Source organism: Rana temporaria, chromosome 11 (assembly GCF_905171775.1).
Source record: "Rana temporaria chromosome 11, aRanTem1.1, whole genome shotgun sequence".
In the NCBI taxonomy this organism is placed as follows: Eukaryota; Metazoa; Chordata; class Amphibia; order Anura; family Ranidae; genus Rana; species Rana temporaria.
Window position 1 is genome coordinate 54,737,770 of NC_053499.1, and position 21,968 is coordinate 54,759,737.

The following is a 21,968-nucleotide window of genomic DNA, read 5'->3' on the forward strand; positions in this document are numbered from 1 at the left end:
TAAATATGTCATTAACTGGCCTTCCCTTTCTTGAATGAACTGTACTAATTGTTCCTGTCTTCATTCTTAACTAAATAGTAGTAAACTGTGTTTACTGCAGGCTACTGAGAAAGGGACTGATGAATCTCTGTCCTTAGTTTCTTTCTCTGTCTCAAAAGTGAGACATCAGGGGTCTGTTTAGACCCTTGATATTTCACCAAAGCTAAGGTGACAAGATTTTTTTTATGAAATCTGGGGACATTTTTTTTTTTACTAGTAATGGCGTCAATCAGCGGCTCTCTGTCCATCGCCGCCGCCTGCCTCACAGCCTGTCAAGTCATACTCTCCGGCCCAGGCTACTACTGGGTGGGGAGCAGAGGAAGATCACTCCGCCAGGGAAGGCAAGAAGATAGGCAGGCAGGCGACTGCCCGGGACTTGAGCCAAGGCAGAAGAACATGCAAGCGGAGCTGAATGGGCATGCACCCAAAACTGAAGAAATTTTCCCTCCGCTTCAACCAGCACATGATCATCAAAAAGGGGCACAGATAATGGAAAAAATACACCCCCTATGCTAGTAGGAGCGGCAGAGCAGGGGTGTGTAATTCAGATAATTTTTTTAAATTCTACACTGAAATTTGCCCCTGTACAAATCATTAGTAAGACCTCATCTGGAATATGCAGTTCAGTTTTGGGCACCAGTTCTCAAAAAGGATATCGGAGAACTGGAGAAAGTGCAGAGAAGAGCAACCGAACTGATAATAATAATAATAATAAGAGGCATGGAGGAGCTCAGCTATGAGGAAAGATTAGAGGAACTTAATTCATTCACTCTTGAGAAGAGGAGAATAAGGGGGGATATGATCATCATGTACAAATATATAAGAGGTCCATACAGTGAACTTGGTGTTGAGTTATTCACTTTACGGTCAACACTGAGGACAAGGGGGCACTCTTTACGTCTAGAGGAAAAGAGATTTCACCTCATGTCAGCTCTATACGGCGCTATATGGCGCCTGCGCACCGACGTTTGGCTTTTTTCGGAACCTGGTGACACGCCTTTTGCGCCGGGGGTGAAGCTTTTGTCATACGTCAATCACTTAGTCTCTGAATAGGAACGCCCAGTCCCGCGGGATTCACTACCCGGAAGCCGGGGTAAGAAATACCTATACTACGGTATGTAAACCGAAAAAAAAAAAACAGCATACTGTACATGTCGGCAGTATGCTGGATTGAATGGTATATACTTGTTTTTAGGGTGAACCTCCGCTTTAAGGGGCACAGGGACGCCGCCCTCCTAATCCATGCGTCCGGCCCCTAATCTACATGCTGGGTGCCGGACCAGTGTTGCCAACCTACCAGATTAAAATTTACTGGCACAACACCCAAAATTTACTGGCACAGGCAAATTTTTATGGACATTTTACAAAAGTTACAAAATTACAGTTTTAAGTGCAAATTTCAGTATTTAGGCTACAAACAAGTACACTATTCAAATAGTAATACAATTTAAGGTACATAAAGGAAAAAAAACACATTTCTGTTATTTTCGCTATAATAGTCCATCGGTTTCTGTTCCCCACCAGCTCCTGCCCCCACCAACTCCTGCCAGCTCTTTCTACCATCACCTCCTGCCCCCACCAGCTCCTGCCAGCTCTTGCTACCATCACCTCCTGCCCCCACCAGCTCCTGCCACCATCACCTCCTGCCAGCTCTTGCTACCATCACCTCCTGCCTCCACCAGCTCCTGCCAGCTCTTGCTACCATCACCTCCTGCCCCCACCAGCTCCTGCCACCATGACCTCCTGCCAGCTCCTGCCACCATCACCTCCTGCCAGCTCTTGCTACCATCACCTCCTGCCTCCACCAGCTCCTGCCAGCTCTTGCTACCATCACCTCCTGCCCCCACCAGCTCCTGCCACCATGACCTCCTGCCAGCTCTTGCTACCATCACCTCCTGCCCCCACCACCTGCACCCACCACCTGCACCCACCAGCTCCTGCCATCACCTGGAATCAGGCAAGACACATGTAATTATAGTATTATATATAGTGTTGGTCCTCTTCCAATATGGAGAAATTAAATAAATAAAATACCATCCATTCCTCGATACCATCATTAGCCGCCCTCCTCTCTATGGCTCTATTCCGTCCTCTCTATGGCTCCATTGCGTCCTGTACGCATAAACACAACCAGCATGGAAACTAGCCCTGGAGACTACAACTCCCAGAAGTCTGTGCGACACTCCCGATCAGCCAATCAGTTCGGATCCCAGCATCCTTCACTCCCGCCGCAAGCGTGTGTCACAGACATCTGGGGAGGTCACTGTAGTGCGATCTCGGTCAGATGTTCTGTATAGTCCGTTAACTGCGCATGCGCCGCCCGGCCGAGCGGATACAAGCTTTTCCGAGCCCGGCCGACTTCAGAGCGGCGCATGCGCCGTTGCATGGTCGGCTCGCGGCCATCTTTTTTACGGGCACCCGATGCCCATAACGGACTTCACGGAAAATTAACGGATGGTTGGCAACACAGTGCCGGACGCATTAATTTCAATGTTTTTTTTTTTGAAGCACATGATTAGAGCCTGAGGCTCTAACTGTCTTAAAAAGGGTGGGCTCGGGGGGCAGAGCAATGTGCCCTGAGCCCACCCTGTTGTTTGACAATAGCGAATTAATATTTGCTATTGTTTTCCTGATTCTCCTCCTGACCAATCAGGAAGCAAGTCCTGAGACCCGACTGGCCAGGAGGAGAAGCAATGACCCCGGAGCGAGGAGTAGCTGGAGCAAGGAGCAGCCCTGGATCCTCGTCATCTGCCTCCTAAGGTAAGGAGGCCTCTGATCGCCGCCCTCCCATCTGTTTCCAGCGCGAGGGGGATGGTGATCGCTACCTTCCCTTCTGTCTCCCGTAGGGGGGTCGCCACCTTCCTGTCCATCTCCCGTGGGGAGGGGGGTTGGCATTGTTTTGCCACCCCCCCTCAAAATATTGAGCACCAGCTGCCACTGTACTAACTCTATTACTGCTGGGTTCATAAGTTGTGATAGACAGCTGGAGATTTTACACACACTCCTGGTGGCTGCAACTGGCTGTTAACTAGAGGCAATCGGGCAGCCACCCAATCACCCCCCGTGCATTCACCCCTGCCCATGGGCGTCCGCTGAAATTTTTTCAGAGGAGGGGCGCGCTTCGGCAGCAACGATACACAGACGCATTTTACCCTTTCTTCGACTGCTAGCGGGGGGGGTTAAAAGCACCCCCTACGTTAAAATGTAAAAACACCCCACTGTGCCCCCTGCATCTTTCAATATCTCTTTGTCACTATTGTGTACCCCCTCTCCACAACTGCACCTCTGGACCCCTTTACATTACACAGCACCGCACAGCTCTGGACCCCTTTACATTACACAGCACCCCACAGCTCTGGACCCCTTTACATTACACAGCACCTCACAGCTCTGGACCCCTTTACATTACACAGCACCCCACAGCTCTGGACCCCTTTACATTACACAGCACCCCACAGCTCTGGACCCCTTTACATTACACAGCACCTCACAGCTCTGGACCCCTTTACATTACACAGCACCTCACAGCTCTGGACCCCTTTACATTACACAGCACCCCACAGCTCTGGACCCCTTTACATTACACAGCACCCCACAGCTCTGGACCCCTTTACATTAGACAGTACCCTGCATCACTTGCCCCCTTTACATTACACAGCACCCTGCATCACTGGCCCCCTTTACATTACACAGCACCCTGCATCACTGGACCCCTTTACATTACACAGCACCCCACAGCTCTGGACCCCTTTACATTACACAACACCCCACAGCTCTGGACCCCTTTACATTACACAGCACCCTGCATCACTTGCCCCCTTTACATTACACAGCATCATGCACCCCTTGCCCTCTTTACTTTACACAGCACCCTGCATCACTGGACACCTTTACATTACAAATCACCCCTTTCTCTTGACTGAAACACTACACTATATTGACAGCATATTTATTTCAGGTCTGAAAGAGGAACCTTTTGGAATGAGGGACAAATGGATTTGATTCCAGAAGAGGGACAGGCACTCTAAATAAGGGACAACTAGAAACGATGCCGTACGCTACAACTCTGTGTTGTGTTTGCTCTGCGTTTCCAGACTTGCTAAAAACACATCAGAAAATAGTCTAGTGTTACCTGTGGCAACAGATGTTGGAACAAACAAAGCACAGGCCTGGTAAACAATATAAAACGGCGCTCCCCTCCCTCTGTCCTCTGGCACTCATATCGTATGTCACAGAGCTAGGTCTGTGTGCAAGGTCCCGCCCCCCTAGTTCGGCTCCTGTGATAGGCAGAACACTAGAAGACTATCAGACGAGCCAAACTAGGGGGCGGGACCTTGCACACAGACCCACATACGATACGAGCGCCGGAGGACAGAAGGAGGGGAGCGCTGCAGTCGCCGCTTAAAGCGGCCCCAGGGCCAGTTCGGCCCTGCTCCTGGCTCTCCCTGGCTATTCCAGGGGGGGCAAACGACCCCCCTTGCCCTATGGAGCGGACGCCCATGCGGCCCTGCCATACATCCTGGGCTCTGTGCACTCTGTGGATTGACAGATGTCAGGTGTGACATGTCCGCTGACATCCGCCACTATCCGATCTGGTCTGCCAAATCCAAATGGATGGAGACCCTATTTTCCATCTGTCTGGCGGACCGGATGAGATGAAAACAGACTGGCAGATCCGTTTTCATCCGATCTTCTCATAGATAACAGCGGGGCTCTGACAGGCCCATCTCTGCACAGTGAGTGAAGACGGACCTGTCATCCGCCGGCTCAGCGGAGATCAACTGAACAATCACTGCTGAGCAAAGCGGAGTCCGTCAAAACATACGTGCCCTGTGTGAAAGGGGCCTTAAGCGCAAATTTTTGGGGAAAATGTTAAAAATGTAAGTTACACCCAAGCACATAAAATACCACCTAAAAAAAAAAAAATTTGAGGCCCCCCACGCCCGCATGTAGAAACATAAACACACGTGTCAAGGGTACCTACGCACAAAACTTTGTTTGCGTTACACATGTTACATATTGCTGCGTATGCCAGAGTGGAAGCAATCATTTTAGCACCAGAACTAAGTAACTCTAAACTGATGACCTGTAGGGGCTTGTATATGGAAAAAAATATGTGTATATATATATATATATATATATATATATATATATATATATAAATATATAAAATATGTTTTGTGGGGGGTTATGCAATCTTGAGGGCTAAAATTATTTATTAATTGTGTGCAAAAATGGCTCTAGCAGCAAAAGGGTTAATAGAGGAAAAAAAAGCATTACTTCTGCTTTAGTGTGTTCACACCTATGCGAATTGAGTGCGGTTTAAACCGCATCTAATTCGCAGGACATTTCAAAATACATTGTTTTCAATGAGGCTGGTTCACATATGTGCGATGCATTCGCACTGCGTATTGCCTCCAAACCGCATGCGGTTTTTATGTCTTGCGGTGCGGCTCAGGTGCGAATTCAGTCCCATTATCTTCTATGGGTACGCATCTAATTCGCACATGTGTTCAGTTCTCTGCAGGAGTTTCTCTCATTCAGCTCAATACAATTCTCCCCCACTCTCCTCTCACCCGGAAGTTCTCCCAGGTCTCCAAATTCGCACCTGATCTGCAGCTAAACCGCAGTTGATCTGCAGAACACCCTCTAGAGAAATCTGCAATGACAACGCAGCTCAAAAAAGCAACGCACTAGTGTGATTCCGGCCTTAATGTTTTAGCTGATCGTTGTATGGGATACTTGGTGGGAATTTACCAAGACTGGAGCAAAAAGAATCTGCAGAAGCTGTGAACTGTAACCAATCAGATTCTTGCTCCAGCTAGTTCAGTTAGGCCTTAAAAATGAAAGCTTGCTGCTGACTGGTTGCCATACACAGCTGCTCCAGATTCTCTCTCTGACAGCCTTAGTAAATTCCCCTCCATGTCTATGTACTTGGCCGAGGTTCACGTTTAAAAAAGGGGAACTTCAGTCATGTTTTCATCTTTCCATCTATTAAATCTTCTGCACTTGTTGTTTTAACTTTGGATAGCAAAAAAAAATCCTGCCATTAAATTCCTTGTACAGCCCACTTCCTGTTTCTTGTCTGGGAGAAAAGCCTAGGCTAATGACATCATGCACAGCCCTCTCTCTGTCACGCTCCTGAGAGTTTGCCAGGAAGGGAGAGGGGGTGAGTCATAAGAGGGGCAATGAGAGCTGCAGAGCTGGAGGAGTGCCTCTGTGTAAATCCAGGAAGTGAACAGGCAGCAGCTTCAGCTGCCCACAGTTAAAATGGATGCAATCAGACTCAGTGGAGGGAGATTTCTGAAGCATATTCGGCAAGTACAGCATCACAGTATATATAAATAATATGCAAAGCGATTGAAGGGAAGCTTCAAAATGGCAAATATGTTTTTATTATAAATTATGTGACCAAAAGAGACTGCAGTTTCTCTTTAAATCTCCCTCCTCAGGACATCATTGCCCCGCCTCTTCAGTGTTCAATGCAACAATCTTTATTGACAATACATTAGGGGGGTCCAACACGCATGCGTGCAGTGAGGAGCGGCGTTGAGGCTTCCACACATGAAGAAGCAGGGGATGCCGGGCTCCGGGGCGTCCACTGACCGGCTCACTAAACCCAGCTGTCTGATCGTGTGCAGCGCTGTGAGCGGAGGTGAGGGGGTCATGTGACCGTGTGTGTATGGAGAGGGCTGTGTCATGTGACTGCCGGTCTGTACGGTCTCAGCTGACCTGTGTATAGAAGGCGGTGGGGGGTGTGGCCTGTGTTCAGGAAATGTCACCATTCATCACACCTTATCAATGCATTCTAAACGTCCATACAAAGTGGTCACCCCAGCAGTGTGCTTATAGGGCTGAATGAAGGTAAAAGCAGCAGGCTGGAGTCTCTCCAATACTAGAATGGAAGGGCCAGCAAGCCAGGTGTAAAACACAGGCCCTTCAAGACATGTACTTCTGCAATTAATAAACCTACCTGAAAATGTTTCTTTTAATTTTTTTCTTGAAGGTGTTTCAGCGCAGTCCTTTCTTCAGACATTCACTGTAGCAAGCTCAGCGTTCAATCTTCAAGTGGCCTCTCCTGGGGTGAGTGGACAGCTATATTGGATGATAGAACTAATATCTTAGACTCTATTCACACCTATGTGTTTTTTTCATGCTTTTTGCAGAAATGCAGGACATTTAGGCCCCTTTCAGACGGACGGCAGTTTTGCCACAATTAAAAGCATGTACTTTTTCAGTGAAATTCAAGGCTCTGTGAACTGCGATTAGCTGCATTTGTTCATTGCGATTACGTGCGGTTACATGCGGCCGCGTTTAGCTGCGGTAGTCATTTCCATAGCAACCCTTTTTATTTTTTTTTATTATGATGTGCTTCCTGTTCTTTTTTTTTTTTTTTCTCGCGCTGCTATCCGCAGTTGACACAAGACTGTGAATACCTGCGGTTAAGTGCATATAGCTGCGCTAAATCGCGCCTGGACGCATTCAATTATATTTTTTCTATTCGCACCAAACCGCATGCAACAAAATCGCAGCTAAACGTTGTGTGTGAATGGGGCCATTGTGTGCTTTTAGCTGCGGTAGAAAACTAGAAAATCTGCAGCTAAAAGCACCATTCTATCCGTCCGTGTGAAAGGGACCTTCTTTTTATCTTATTTTTAACATGGGTTCCTATGGAACACGTTCACATCAATGCATTGTTGTGGTTCAATTGACTTCAACGGAGAAGCTGCAGAAAAACATATAGTGCGTTTTTACTGGAATTCAGCCGCAATTTGCATTTTGTGTTTTTAACTCTGCTCAACAAAAAATGTTCAAGGCAAAAAAAAAACATAAAAAGCGTAAAATGTGGTTTAGAAATAAAAAAAACATTGGAAAGCACTGCAGAAACGCTCAAAAGGAACATCCATAGATGAGAATTGAGCCTGAGGGCCTTTCCAGACTGGTGCACTTTTGAGGCATTCCCATTGACTTACGATGGAAGGCGCGTCTATGATACGCTTTTGAACCCTTCGAGTGTATGATTGGACATAAAATATGTTTACTGCTGGACTTCTCCGATCTTTTTAGATTAAAAAACTCTTTCTGATGCAAAAGCTGGTGTACGCCCTATAGTGCTTTAGGCTGTAATTCATTCTAATCAACCTGTAGGTTGGCAGGGGTGTCCCCAATCAATTCCAGCCCTTGGGGCTTCAGAGTGCTTGTGCCAAGATTAAGAGTACCTTCTAGCGCTCAATCACTGATTTACCACACATTATACAGCTTGTTCGGAATAAGTGATAAAGGTCTATTGCGCTACTGCGAGTAACGGAATGTGAACAGAGTCAAAATAAAAATATATATAATTAATAAAATATATATATATATGTAAATATATACTAAAGCAGCTATATCTAAAACGGGTACACAAAACCACTGAGCCAGTAAAAATATGTAAAAAGTGATAAACGCTAAAGTATTAGTGAAATACACATAAAAGCTAAATAATAGCCAAAACACTGTGCATATATATGTGATGCAGTAAGCTGGAGTGTTAGCATAGTGAAAAGGTCAACACTAAGGTGCTGCTAAAGCCTGCCACCAGATGCAGCTTACTTGTCGCTTGCCATTATAAAGCCTTACAAGAGATAAAGCTTGTCACTTGCCACTGTAGCCTGCCACCAGATGCAGCCTGTCAGTGTTTTCTCTGTGCAGTGAGTGAAACTCTATATCTACATATGACAATGCAGCCTTTCCCCAGCGCCACCGCCTCAGCCAGATCAGCATGTATCCTGGCATTAGATTTTCAAAGAGCAGGAAACCTACAATTGGTGCATGAGCAGTTGACAGTAGGGTTCCCTTCCTACCACTGATCTCACAGGAGGCAACCTGGCTCACAGAATCTGGCATGCGGGCGCTGCTATGTTAGCCTCTCTACTCCCGGGGCTGTACGGCATGGTGTGTGAAAGGCCACGTACTGGTATCAGTCCACAGCCCCGGGGGTTGGAGACCCCTGCTTTAAACTTCACACACAATATGTATCACCAAATGTTGTCAGTTTTGACTGTCATTTTTCTCTGTGACACTTTCCCAGTACCTCAATGTATATACCAGGCTGTCGGTTGGAATTTTTCTGGCATGGTGCACCTGATATGAAGGCTCTGAGCAGGTCACACAGCTAAAAGATGAGTGCTTTTGTTACAGAGGTGGGGAGGTCTTTTTTTATCGATGTGTGTGTTTTTTTTTCCAGGCTATAAAGTATGGTAGGCTACAGCAGAAGAAATCTATAAAATACTTGGATTCGTTCTTTTTGTGATATTTTATCATAATTAAAATGTTTTTTCTAAAATTAGGATGCTATTACAATCATCCATAATTGTGATTTCCTTTACAGGGAAAGGCACTGGATTTTTTGGGAATCAATGAATCGGACACAAGATGGTTCCAGGAGTTTCAGTTGAAGCCGTATGCCAACCCAGCAAAACTGGAATCTATAGATGGTTAGAAGTGTAATGGGCTGGTATCACCTTATACAATGAATTTACACAGAACAGTTTCTGAAAACGGAACCAAGTAAAAAAATAGCACTTAGCAGCCCCTCTATTTTATTATATTGGAATCTTTGGAAAAAAAAAATGAGAGAAGAAGCTCCACTCCAATTGTTACTGAAATCGTTTTAGTCCCCCAATCTTTAGCAGATGTCATACAAACCATACACAGCCAGTAACATTGCACTGGTAAAGTGCTTATGCAATGGAAATGGCTCTGAGATGTAAGACATCGCCTGTCATTATTTTAAGAGCATTGGCTTGAATCAATACAATAAGGGATAAAAGAACATGGCGATCTTGGCCATTTACTTTTTAATTTTGATATTGCACTGTTAATTTTTCATTGGCCTTAGCAGGGACCATAACGTAGCACTTGAACATTGGCCAGAAATATTGAAATGAGCCACTAAAAGGTTATTTGTGGCCAAAATTATCCCCCAGTCACAGGCTTTCCTACTTTGTAAACTGTATAAATGTATTCTACCCACTCAGAGTATCTAAATCGGCAACCAGTAGTCTAAAAATAAGAAATGATTCTGATAAGGGATGAGCTGATGCAGTTACCAGAAGCAGTGGCGGCTGGTGCTCAAAATGTTTGGGGGGGTGCAAACAAACGAAATAAAAAATCAATTGCAGCCTCACTGTGCCCATCGGTTGTCATCAATTGTCGCCATGCCATCAAACGCAGCCACTGTGCCCATCAATTGTCGCCACTGTGCCATGCCATCAAACGCAGCCACTGTGCCCATCAATTGTCGCCACTGTGCCCATCAATTGACGTCAGTTTGCCCCCTCAAAAACCGCCAGTTTTCCCCGTAAAATGCCACCAGATTTCCTTTCTCGGGTCAGCCATCCTCCCTCCACGCTCCCTCTATGTCTTCTCCCGCCCTCGATGTCTCCTCAGCCAATCAGATTACCGGTAACCAGACCCTGTGAACCTGATTGGCTGAGACGCGTGTCGGTGTTAACCAAGAAACGCACAGCCGTTGGCTCTGATAGACACTTACAAAACCAACCAACTGCTGTTATTCAGATGGCCGGCGCTCACCAGGGGGCCGGCCATCTGAAGAGTGGGCGGCGCCGGCGACAATACATAGATTCATGCAATGCATGAATCTATGTATTGTTGACTTGCATGACGGGGACAGGGGACAGAGGGGGCAGCACTCCTGCACCCACTATGGACGCACCGCCACTGACCAGAAGAATGCTAAAATGCCCTTCCTCCAAACATGCATGATATACTATTTAAAGGCCCTTTTGCCTACCCACACTGGAGTGCAGTTTGCCACATCCACACACCATATTTAACATGTGGTGTACTGTGGCTGAGCACACATTGGCTCCTGCATGCAGCAGTTTACAAATACTTCCTTCTTAACTTCCTCCTAGGACACCTTATCACTATACTTTAACAACCAGTGCTTTCTGACTAATGTTGGTGAAGCCTAAGGGTGGCCATAGTGGTAGAATCTTGGCCAGTTCAACAGGAACTGGCCAAGATTCAAAAATGTACGGACAGGTTGAATGTACCAAGTTGATTGATCAACTTGCGTACAACAAGCCTGCAGAATTTTGTATGCGATTATAACTAGCGGCTAGTATAGCCCAGTGGAGACAGCTTCCCCCGCTGGGAGAACACAATGGCTCGGCGGGAGGGATTCCCCTGTCAATACGGTGGATGCAGGAAAGAAATTTGTTCTGTGTATGGACTGATTTAATGGTCATTTTTTTAAAAAGAAATAATTTTGATCTAAATTTGTTTTGTTTCCTTATTAGGTTCTCGTTATCATGCACTGTTAATCCCACATTGCCCCGGGGCTATGACTGACTTGGCAAACAGTGGCTATCTGGCTAGAATTTTGCAGCACTTTAAAGCAGAGAAGAGTAAGTTGGGAGGGAAAGTAGAACATTGCATAGTACAATTGTTGATTTGTCTTTACTCTGCCTGTCTATCTTTGAACTGGCGCACAGTTGAGAGGAAAGGGGTGGGGGTTATAGTACCTGGTTCAGGCAGTATTTTGTGCGTACAAAAGAAGAAATCGGCTAATGCTAGTTCAGGGAGGGCCCAACCAGTGGCCCGCAGAGCTCTCTGATGTGGCCAGAGACATTCTTCTCTGGGGTGGATGGAGCCAGCGGTAGAAGAAGTAATTGGCTGGGGAGAAGAGCCGCATAAGCCAATGCTTTCTGTATAGCGCCGGCTTCACAAGTGGAGTGATATGGAATGCTCTCCACCTGGATTAAAGGTAAGTTTATTACTCAAATGAGCATATCTGTTCCGCAGTGGTTACTTGGCTGCTTTCAAACTAATTTGCAGGTGCAGCGCAGTGTCCCTGCGAGTTACCTGCACTGTGCCATGCCATAGACTTCTGTTATTACCTGCGAGTTTGGTGCGCTTTCAGAAAGTGCTCCATACCTGCAGGATATAATATAAGTATATGGCAAAGTGAAGCTAACCCGCATCAAAGCCACAGGTGCACTGCACTGCAACCCCAGTGTGGGTAAACCACAGCTGTTCAGTGTGAAAGCAGCATTAGGCCCCTAAGAGGTGACCCAATCGGACCCTCTATTCACCTCTATGGAGCGTCAGATGTAAATTGACTTGTGTCCATTTACACCCTTCTACCTCCAATCCGATCCACTAAAAAAAACGAAGGTGATCCGTCCCCCTCTGTCTGGGGGGATCAGATCGAAGGGCCCATAGAGTAGAGCGGACTGTGTAAAGTGGACACAGATCTGTCATCCGCCCGCTCCGCTCATTACAGCCCACGATCAGGTTACCAAGTCGTTTAAGTCGCCCTCACTCTTTAAAAGGTTGGGCACCCCTGTGCTAGATAGTCAGATCTTTCTTCGGTAGTGATGGGTTATAACAGATCATTTTGTGACCATATTCATAGATGCAACAATGTTGCCTACTTTTCCTCCTGCCCCGAGCAATGCTTAGTGCAGCTACTTGCATGGCAAATTAATCGGTACCTGTTCTTGAGCAAAGGAAACAGTTATGTATTTAAGAGATTTGGAAATCATTCCCATGCTTAAAATTCCTTGTTACACTTACGTAAAAGAAGTATGGCCAAAACTTTTCTTGGCTATACTTGCCTTGTGGGTCACAGGAGTGCACTTACTTTTGCTCTTCTGTGACCCAGGGTCAGCTGAGAGCAGGCTGTTGTCCATGCCAGCGTTCTAGCAACTAGTGACGTCATTGGTTGAGAAGGAGGACGTAAGGCACCTGTACAGCATCTTGTTTGGCCCTCCCCTGCTTCTCTCTGTCAGCAATGGAGTTAGTTAAGCGAGGGAGAGAAACTGAGAGCGAAGAGATGCTCTAGAATTGTAGTCAATACCAGTGTGCAAAGGTGTATTTGCCTAGGAAGAATAAATCACCTTTAATGTTCGGTGTCCTACATGTATGGATGCTGCTGCAATTTGTAAAACTATTATGCTGCGTACACACAATCTGAATTTCCGACAAGAAAAGTTTGATGTGAGCTTTTGGTCGGAAATTCCGACCATGTGTAGGCCCCATCTGACTTTTTCTGTTGGAATTTCCGACAGCAAAAATTTGAGAGCTGGTTCTCAAATTTTCCGACGGGAAAAGCTCTTGTCGGAAATTCCGATCGTCTGCATACAATTCAGACGCACAAAAAAACACGCATGCTCTGAATCAATTTGACGCATGCTCGGAATCATTGAACACTGTAGTGTTGTACATCACTGCGTTCTTAACGATCAGAATTTCAGACATTTGTGTGACCGTGTGTATGCAACACAAGTTTGAGCCAAAATTCCGTCAGAAAAAAATCCACGGTTTTCTTGTCGGAAAACCGTTTTTAGAATGGGGTGCCTCCAGATTGTGAATTGACTGAAAAAAAAGTGGATAAACACTGGGTTAAAGTATAGAACTAAAGTCAAACCTTTTATTTACTATAGATAAAATAGGAAAGGTCCTTCTTCTTCTTCTTCCCCTCCCCCCCCCCCCTCTTTCTTTTTTTTTTTTTTTTTTTTTTTTTTAATCACTTGTCCTGTTTAAGAGATCAAACCACTTCAAGTCCAGACACTTTCACCCCCTTGCAGTCCAGGCCAGTTTCCAGCACTGTCACACTTTGAATGATTATTACTCAGGCATGCAACACTGTACCTGAATAAAATTGTTATCATTTTTATGGGATCGATAGAGCTTTCTTTTGGTGGCGTTTAATCACCACTGGAATTTTTTTGCTATATAAACAAAAAAAGAAAGACAATTTTGAAAAAAACATTCTTAGTTTCTTTTAGAAAATTGTGCAAAACTTTATTTCATAAATTTAGGCCAAAATGTTTTCTGCTACATTTATTTGGTAAAAATAACCCAAATCCACAGTTTATTATTTTGTCTGTGAGAAAGTTATAGTCTACAGTCTATGATATACCGGTATAAACGTATTTGAAAATCGATTAGTCCTGATGTACTGATGGCCTCATTTCTTGAGACCCTAAATGTCAGGACAGTACAGATATCCCCCAAATGACCTTTTTGTGGAAAGTAGACAATCCAAAGTATTTAGTAAGAGGCATGGTGAGTTTTTTAATGCTTTTGCCACAAATTTTTGGAAAATGAAAAAATTTATTTGTTTGTATTATCACTTTTCACTGAGCAGTTCACGAAAAATACAAAAATAGCGGTCTTTGTCTGCACAGGTATAGAGGTAGTATCATGAAGTCAATAAGTGGTAATTATACCAGTATAAAAAGATAGAAATAAGAATAAATAAATAAAAATAAGATTTCCAGGTAAGTATGACAGCATCTTGCATATTGAAAACAGACTAGAAGAACCACAAGAATGACATATTTTGACCGACCTGTCAGAGCGCCGCTTGGATTGGATTGGATGATGACGGACCGTAGAGTTCGTTGTCAGCCGATCCGATCGACGGATGGAAAATAGGGTTTTCCTCCGTCACACTTTGGCGGGTCGGATGTCAGCGGGCATGTCACCGCTGACATCCGTGGCTCCATAGAGGAGCATGGAGCGCCCGTTCAGGTCCGCCTAAAAAACTGGCAGGCGGTCCGCCCGTGTGAAAGAGCCTTAAGTGCTAATTTATGGTTTTCTTCCATAGAACCCGTCTGTGCCGTTGGTCATGGTGTGACTGCCTTGTGTTGTGCTGTCGCTGAGGATAAATCTTGGATATTTCAAGACTACAGTCTTACTGGGGTAACCTGAAACATGTTTTATATGATGTTTTAAAAGCTGAGTTTAACAAACATTTTCTGAATTATCTTCATGACATTTTACAAAAAAAGTTATCGCTTGTCTCCAAACGCACCACTAATTACGCAAAGGAAATTCTTAAATGTGTGCTGTTTTACCTGCCAAAGGATTTGTAATTCTTTTTCTACAAGTTTTTTGATTCACACACCTGTGCTAAACAGCACATCTGGGGTCCTGCACACCCTAAGGGCTCATTCAGATGGGCAATTATGCCAATCCTCTGTGCAGTCGCTGCCTTTCAGCATCTCTGAGCTGCGTGGAGGCAGAGTCCATTGAAGTGGATCCACGGATCTGAACACAGAGCCTCCGCACACTACATTGAAGTTGAGTAACACTGTAAATCCTCATGAGAGACACTGGTTGATTTCTTAAAACTGGAGAGTGCAAAATCTGGTGCAGCGCTGCACAGAAACCAATCGGCCTCCATGGCCCAGATTCAAGTAGGAGATGGGACGGCGTATCTCCAGATACGCCGTCGTATCTCTGAGTCTGAGGCGTCGTATCTTGGCGCCTGATTTAAAGAATCAGATACGCCAGAATTTGTATAAGATACGACCAGCGTAAGTCTCCTATGCCGTCGTATCTTAACTGCATATTTACGCTGGCCGCTAGGGGCGTGTACGCTGATTTACGCCTAGAAATATGTAAATCAGCTAGATACGCCTATTCACGAACGTACGCCCGGCGGTCGCAGTACAGATACGCAGTTTACATAAGGCTTTTTCCGGCGTAAAGTTACCCCTGCTCTATGAGGCGTAGATGAGGCGTACCAATGTTAGGTATGGACGTCGGAACAGCGTCAAATTTTTCACGTTTTATGTCGTTTGCGTAAGTCGTTGGCGAATAGGGCTAGGCGTTATTTACGTTCACGTTGAAAGCATTGGCTTTTTCCGGGTTAATTTGGAGCATGCGCACTGGGATACTTTCACTGACGGCGCATGCGCCGTTCGTAAAAAGCGTCATTTACGTGGGGTCACAATAAATTTACATAACACACGCCCACATTTGAATTAGACGGGCTTGCGCCGGCCTATTTACGCTACGCCGCCGCAACTTTGCTTTGTGAATACAGCACTTGCCTGTGAAAGTTGCGGAGGCGTAACGTAAATAGGATACGTTACGCCCGCACAAAGATGCGCTCTCCTACGTGAATCTGGGCCCATGTTTTTTTCTATCGAAGCTTGATGGAATAAGCTGGAGTTGCTCCCATGAACACAATCTGTTAGAAACACTATTACCTTCAGACACCTTTGATCATGACACCCATCATGTTTTTCGCAACTTGTTATGTATATTGTTTAATATTTTATATAATTTTATGCATGTTACTATTCTTCTCTCCTGGTCTATTAATATTGTGACATCAGCCTTCTGTATATGAGCTGGTCCGTCAGCCTGACTATGGCAGCCTGCCTCTTATCCTAGAAGACTTTGCTAAAGATGCTGGAGCAACATTTAGCGGTAAGAATAGAAACACATTGAAGCTTAATATAGTATACCTGTGGGCTCACCTTATATTCTTAGAACTATAGAACAAGCACCTTGTGCTATCTTCAGATCATTTGGGTATGAAAACGTGGGTGTCCTGTTATACAGATATACACAACAGTTTTCATGGTTGATGCTTGGCTCACTTTCTTCTGCCCTTGCACATTTCCTATGGCCACCAAATATGAATGGTAGTGCCAGTGGCCAATGGCTGGAGATGAGGCAATCCCAGGCTTGAACATGCAAGCTGTTGTGTTTGCATGATACAGATGTGTTTCTCTAATAATGGCATGTCATATCCGACACATTTAATAGCAAGGTCACCCTTGAAGGAAGCTGCAGTCCCTTACACAGGCAGGTTATTGACAGAGGTCTAAAAGATCCTGCTTGAAGTGATCATACTCTTTGGTTATGAATGGCAAAGCAGCAGGTTCAAGTACCTGCTACCATCCCCAGCTACAAATACTTGTTTGCTCCCTTGCTGATAAATTTGGCTACCAAAGAGAAATACCTGGTACTTCTGGGTATGGGGAGCATGTGACTCACTCATTTTCCTTTCACATGACATGTGCTTGGTTAATCGGGTACCCAGCAGTATCACATTGGGGCAGGGAGAGAGCAGTCAGCTTTGACACTTTGCTCCCATCACCCAAATGGCTTTGGGGGTACAAAACAAAGTAATTTATGTACAGCTTGGGTTGAAGACGGTTAAAGGGGTTGTAAAGGTTTGTTTTTTATTTTCTAAATAGGTTCCTTTTAAGCTAGTGCATTGTGGGTTCACTTACCTTTTCCTTTGATTTCCCTTCTAAATGTTTTTTTTTTCTTTGTCTGAATTTCTCACTTCCTGTTTCTCCTCAGTAAGCTTGCCCCCATCATCCGAGTAGTTCTGGCTGGGGGTTAGTCAGCGTGCTCGCCCCCTCCCTTGGGACTACATCCCTGCGGGAGACGCTAACAAAGCCACTCACCCCTTTACGTGAAACACCAATTATTATTGTATTATTGGACGAGCTGTACAATGACTGCATGGGTGCATGTATGTGATCATCATATAGCTGGAAAACATTTAGCAGTATTAGGTGTATGAACATATTGGCTAAATCTAGTGTATCCTGTTCTAAGTACAAGCTGGGTCTGTAACTTTTCATGATAATCTTTTACTGCTGGGGCCAAAACATTTGGATTAGCTAGCATTAGAATGTGTAATTGGGTGCAATTTGGCATTTGATCCAGCGTCCAAGCATGCTTTTATCATTGGTTCAGCGTAGATCTGTACATTAATTTTTTGCTTATATCTCAGTAAAATCTACTACCTTTTACCAGTATACTTAGACATTCAAGTGCGAAGCCTATAAATGAATAGTGCAAATTAGATGTTTGCTGAAAATGATCTCTGTGAATATCCTAACTGACTGATTATCTGCATTCAGCAAGCGAGCCAGATGCTGTTCATGTTGTTCTGGACAGACATCTGATAACGGGACAGAATGATGACTCCACAATGGCTGCTGTTCAGAATTTGATCTTGCTCTGCAATGGAAGGTGGGTGCCAGTGTTTTGTCTCTGCTCATGCCAATATGCTGATGTTTTCTATGAAATCAAGCATTTGAGATAAATAGTCTTTTTACTGTCCTTTAGAAATACATGTAATTGAATCATACATTTAATCATTGTGTGTTTAAAATATTTATGCATGAGTTCTATATGCACATGGGGCAGCAATAAGAGCTGCTGATCTTCTTATTGGTAAGTCTTATAGATGGGTTCTGTCTGAGACATAGGTGTGCGCACAGGGTGTGCCTGGGCACACCCTAATCACCCTCTGCGGTGCCGATATCCCCTGCTTCCTGGCACCCCCTGTCTTACCCCTGCAGTCCTGCCAGCTTCCCTCCTCTCCTACTGGCTGCTGCGGGGATGATTCAGGATGTAGAGTGGGGGAAGGGGTCGGTAAATATTGTATTTACCGGCCCCTTCTTTTTGTGAATGAACACAATGAGTGATCTGTACGGATTGCTTCTATGTTTACAATGCTCAATTTTGTGAATGAACAGGAAGCCACTTAGCAAAGAGCACTTCCCATTAGTTCACTGTCCAGTGCAGCTGAGGCTGCAGAAAAATGGACTGGGTAAACTTTGTCCTCAGTCCCTTTCTCTGTCTCAAAAGTGAGACATCAGAGGTCTGTTTAGACCCTTGATGATTCACCAAAGCCCCCCAACAGGGCTCCTAAATTTTTTTTTAAAAAAGAATAATAAACTACTGACACCGTCCACTGCTCTGCTGATATACACTCATGTGTGTTTGTGCTCTGGGGTGCGCACCCTAATACAATAGGCTGCGCACACCAATGGTCTGAGAACAAATGTCTTTCAGCAGTTTCTAATGACATGATTGCCAGAAACCATCTGATATTCACCAAGGCTAGACTGTGAATAATGTGATTCAGTCATACTGATATTTATATGTTTATTCATGGGAAGTACGATTTCTTTTTTTATAAAAATCACCATTATAAATGACAATTTGCATGCATACACACACATTTGGAAGCTTCCACTTTTCTTTTTTTAAATTGCAATCATGAGGCTAATGACCTGATTTTTTTTTTTTTTTACCACACAGTGGGGTTGATTTACTAAAACTGGAAAGCGACGTGAATGAGGTAAAGCTTTGCTTACTTCCATCACCAAATCATGTGCAAGCAAAATCTTGTTTTTTTTCTTTTTTTTCTTGCACATGGTTGAGTATTCTTTGCAAAGCCAAGTGAAAGTTCCCTTTTGCAAAGTGTGCAAGTTCTACTACTTTAATAAATCAAGCCCAGTGGCTCAGAAAGGAGTTAATTGCAGATAAGGATGACCGTCCCTAAAGATGCACCTTCAAAAATAACCAGTAACTAGGCAGACTCGACAGCCCAGATTCACAAAGCACTTACGCCGACGTATAACAAGTTACGCCGACGTAAGTGCAAATGTGCGCCAGACCCACAAACAGATATGCGCCTAAAAACAGGCTACATCCCGCCGACGTAGCTTGCTTACGCCGGCGTAGGGTGGGCGCACATTTAGGCTGGGCGGATGGTGCCGCTCCCATTGATTAGCCATTCAAACATGCAAATGAGGGAAATACGGCGATTCACGAACCTGCGGTTGCCCGGCGCATGCTACGTCAGATGCGCGTAAGTTGTACGTCCGGTGTAAAGTTATTCCCCATAAAGGAGGTGCAACCCAGCAGCAGACATGCTCAGGTCTGCACCAGGGATCACAAGCCGGCGTATTGTGAGTTGGACTGGCTGGGCGTACGTTATGTTCACGGCGTACGCAGTGATCCGGCGTAGCTTAGGCAGTTGTGCCGGCGTGGTTGTGGGCAGGCGCGGGGGGTGTGCGCATGCGCAGTTCGTGATACGTACCTGTCTGGCGCTCGGCCCATTATTTGCATGGGTCACGCCCACTTCCACCTACGCCGGCATACGCCTTCGAAACCCACGCCGCGCTGGCGCAGCGTTGGGAGCACTGGCTTGCTGAATGCAATGCTTGCCTCTCTGCGCTGCGTTGGCGTAGCGTACGGTGGTTGCTCTACGGCGGCGTAATGTGCGCCTTGCTCTCTGTGAATCTGGGCCAACATATTCTGATTGGGTAGCTTGGCTCCATCTGTAAGCTTGCATTACTCATAATATTCCATTATGATATAGACAAAGTTCCTTTTCTTTATTTAAAATTAAGTCTTTTTTGTAGTTTCCTGTTTCTAAGGAAATAAAAAAGGTGGAGAGGTATTCTGTCTTTTGCATTAAAACTGAATAAAGAAATTGACTAATAGCACTTGTTTCAAGGGGCAATGTGAGATCAACAATAATCTAAGGTGGGGTAAAACCTTTTAAAAAAGATGTAGGGAAGTAGCACTGATTGGGTTCTCGTAACAAATGTATTTAGTGGACACAGTATTACAGGAAAATAAAGGAATAAATGATATTTGTAATGATGAAGACCACAACTCTAATATCATATTTAGGAACCACAGTTTCCTGTATGACTGAAAGTCCACCGATAAATGGAACAGAGCAATACTACATTAAATGTTTATCTGCAATAAATGAATGCTTTTTACATTTCTTTGTGTTTAGGAAATGAGGTTGCGGCAGAGAATTCATAATTATTTGAACCCAAGTGAACAATCAGTGGGAAGAACTGAAGTCTGATGTGATGTAACGAGCAGCATCATAGAGAGATACAAACCATTCCATTGTTGCAGCATTGTGCTCATGGACCCACAGAAGGGAGGCATCTGGATCACTGCAGGAATGAGCTGTACTGTGGACTGTAAATCTATTCAGCCTCATACTGTGATTGCACAGAAGTGTTCTGACTACTATTCTAATGTACAGCACCAATTTACTGCAATGAAGGTGTGACCTGTAGCCACCAATAATCTTTGTTTTTCATTATTGGAGTGCTGAGGATAAAAGCTTGATTCTCTGCTATGGGCAAACGCCTTTTACTTTTTTGGTCTGTACTCCCTTTTTTTTTTTTATATGAGCCAGCGACTCTTGTCTTTGACATTTCATTGGCGTCACCAAAGTGGTAAAAAGTCCTCATTTCACTACCCTTAAATTGACGTCAGCACACTGGAGTAGATTTATTAAAGGAAAATAGACTGTGCACTTTGGAAGTGCCATAATTTTCCCCAGAGCTTAGTAAATGTGGTAAAGCTCTGCTGATTTGCATCATCCAATCATGTGCAAGCAAAGTGCTGTTAGTTTTTTTTGCACTTGTTGGGGTATTCTTCACAAAGTAAAGCTTCATCTCATTTACTAAGCTCTGGAGAAAATTAATACAACAACACTTGAAAAGTGCATAGTCAGTTTTCCTTTAGTAAATCCCCATTGACTCTTTTATAACACTTCCTCCTATTTTCAATGCAGTTGTTGTTGTGTATATTTAAAACATTTCAATAAATACACTCATAAAATTGTGACTCCCAAAGAGTGTAAGATGTAGCATTTGTCCTAACTCAGCATTTCTCAAAATGGGTTCCTCCAGGGGTTCCTTAAAGCGGAGGTCCCGCGATGTCGGCAGCAGAAGACGAGCAATTTTTTCGTGTCTCTGCTGCCCCCGCCGCCATCCTCGGTGAGGGAATCGGGAAGAGAATCTTTGCGGCTTCACTGCCCGGTTCCCTAATGTGCGAGTAGTGTGGCGCATTCCCAGTGGTCCTTGCTGTCTCCTTGGACCAGTGTGTTTCCCAGAAGGCAGCGGGGGGGGGGGGGGAGTGGAGTGACTCCTGTGGGAGTCTCTCACGGAAGTGGGTTCAAATACCTGTATTACACAGGTATCTGCACCCCCTCACCCCTGAAAGGTGCCAAATGTGACACCTGAGGGGGGGAGGGTTCCGAAAAGCGGAAGTTCCATTTTTGGGTGGAATTCCGCTTTAAGCTATTTCTGAATGCAAGATGCATTCTTTCCAATAATTACCAATGTAAAGGATCCCTTCTACCGCTGACCACCAATATAAGGGGTTTCTTCTCCTGTTGGCATTCAGTGTAAGCAGGACAATATACACACCACCAGTGTAAGTTAGATCTTCTCCAGGGACCACCAATGTAAACGGCACTACAGTTGTCACTGTCTGCATTCTTTTCTGAACATTCTTTTTTTTTTTTTTATCCTATTTATTAATAAAAT

General features: G+C 44.8%; 1 protein-coding gene across 1 annotated transcript; it reads left to right on the plus strand.

Annotated features, from left to right (window-relative positions):
- The first annotated feature begins 6,551 nt into the window (after positions 1–6,551).
- GATD1 (glutamine amidotransferase like class 1 domain containing 1) lies at positions 6,552–21,272 on the plus strand. The gene is made up of 8 exons (XM_040328534.1): positions 6,552–6,694; positions 7,046–7,122; positions 9,410–9,515; positions 11,346–11,453; positions 14,663–14,757; positions 16,182–16,275; positions 17,730–17,841; positions 20,414–21,272. The coding sequence occupies exons 1-8, from the start codon at positions 6,604–6,606 to the stop codon at positions 20,418–20,420; spliced, it is 690 nt and encodes a 229-aa protein (XP_040184468.1). The 5' UTR covers positions 6,552–6,603; the 3' UTR covers positions 20,421–21,272.
- The last annotated feature ends 696 nt before the right edge of the window (positions 21,273–21,968 follow it).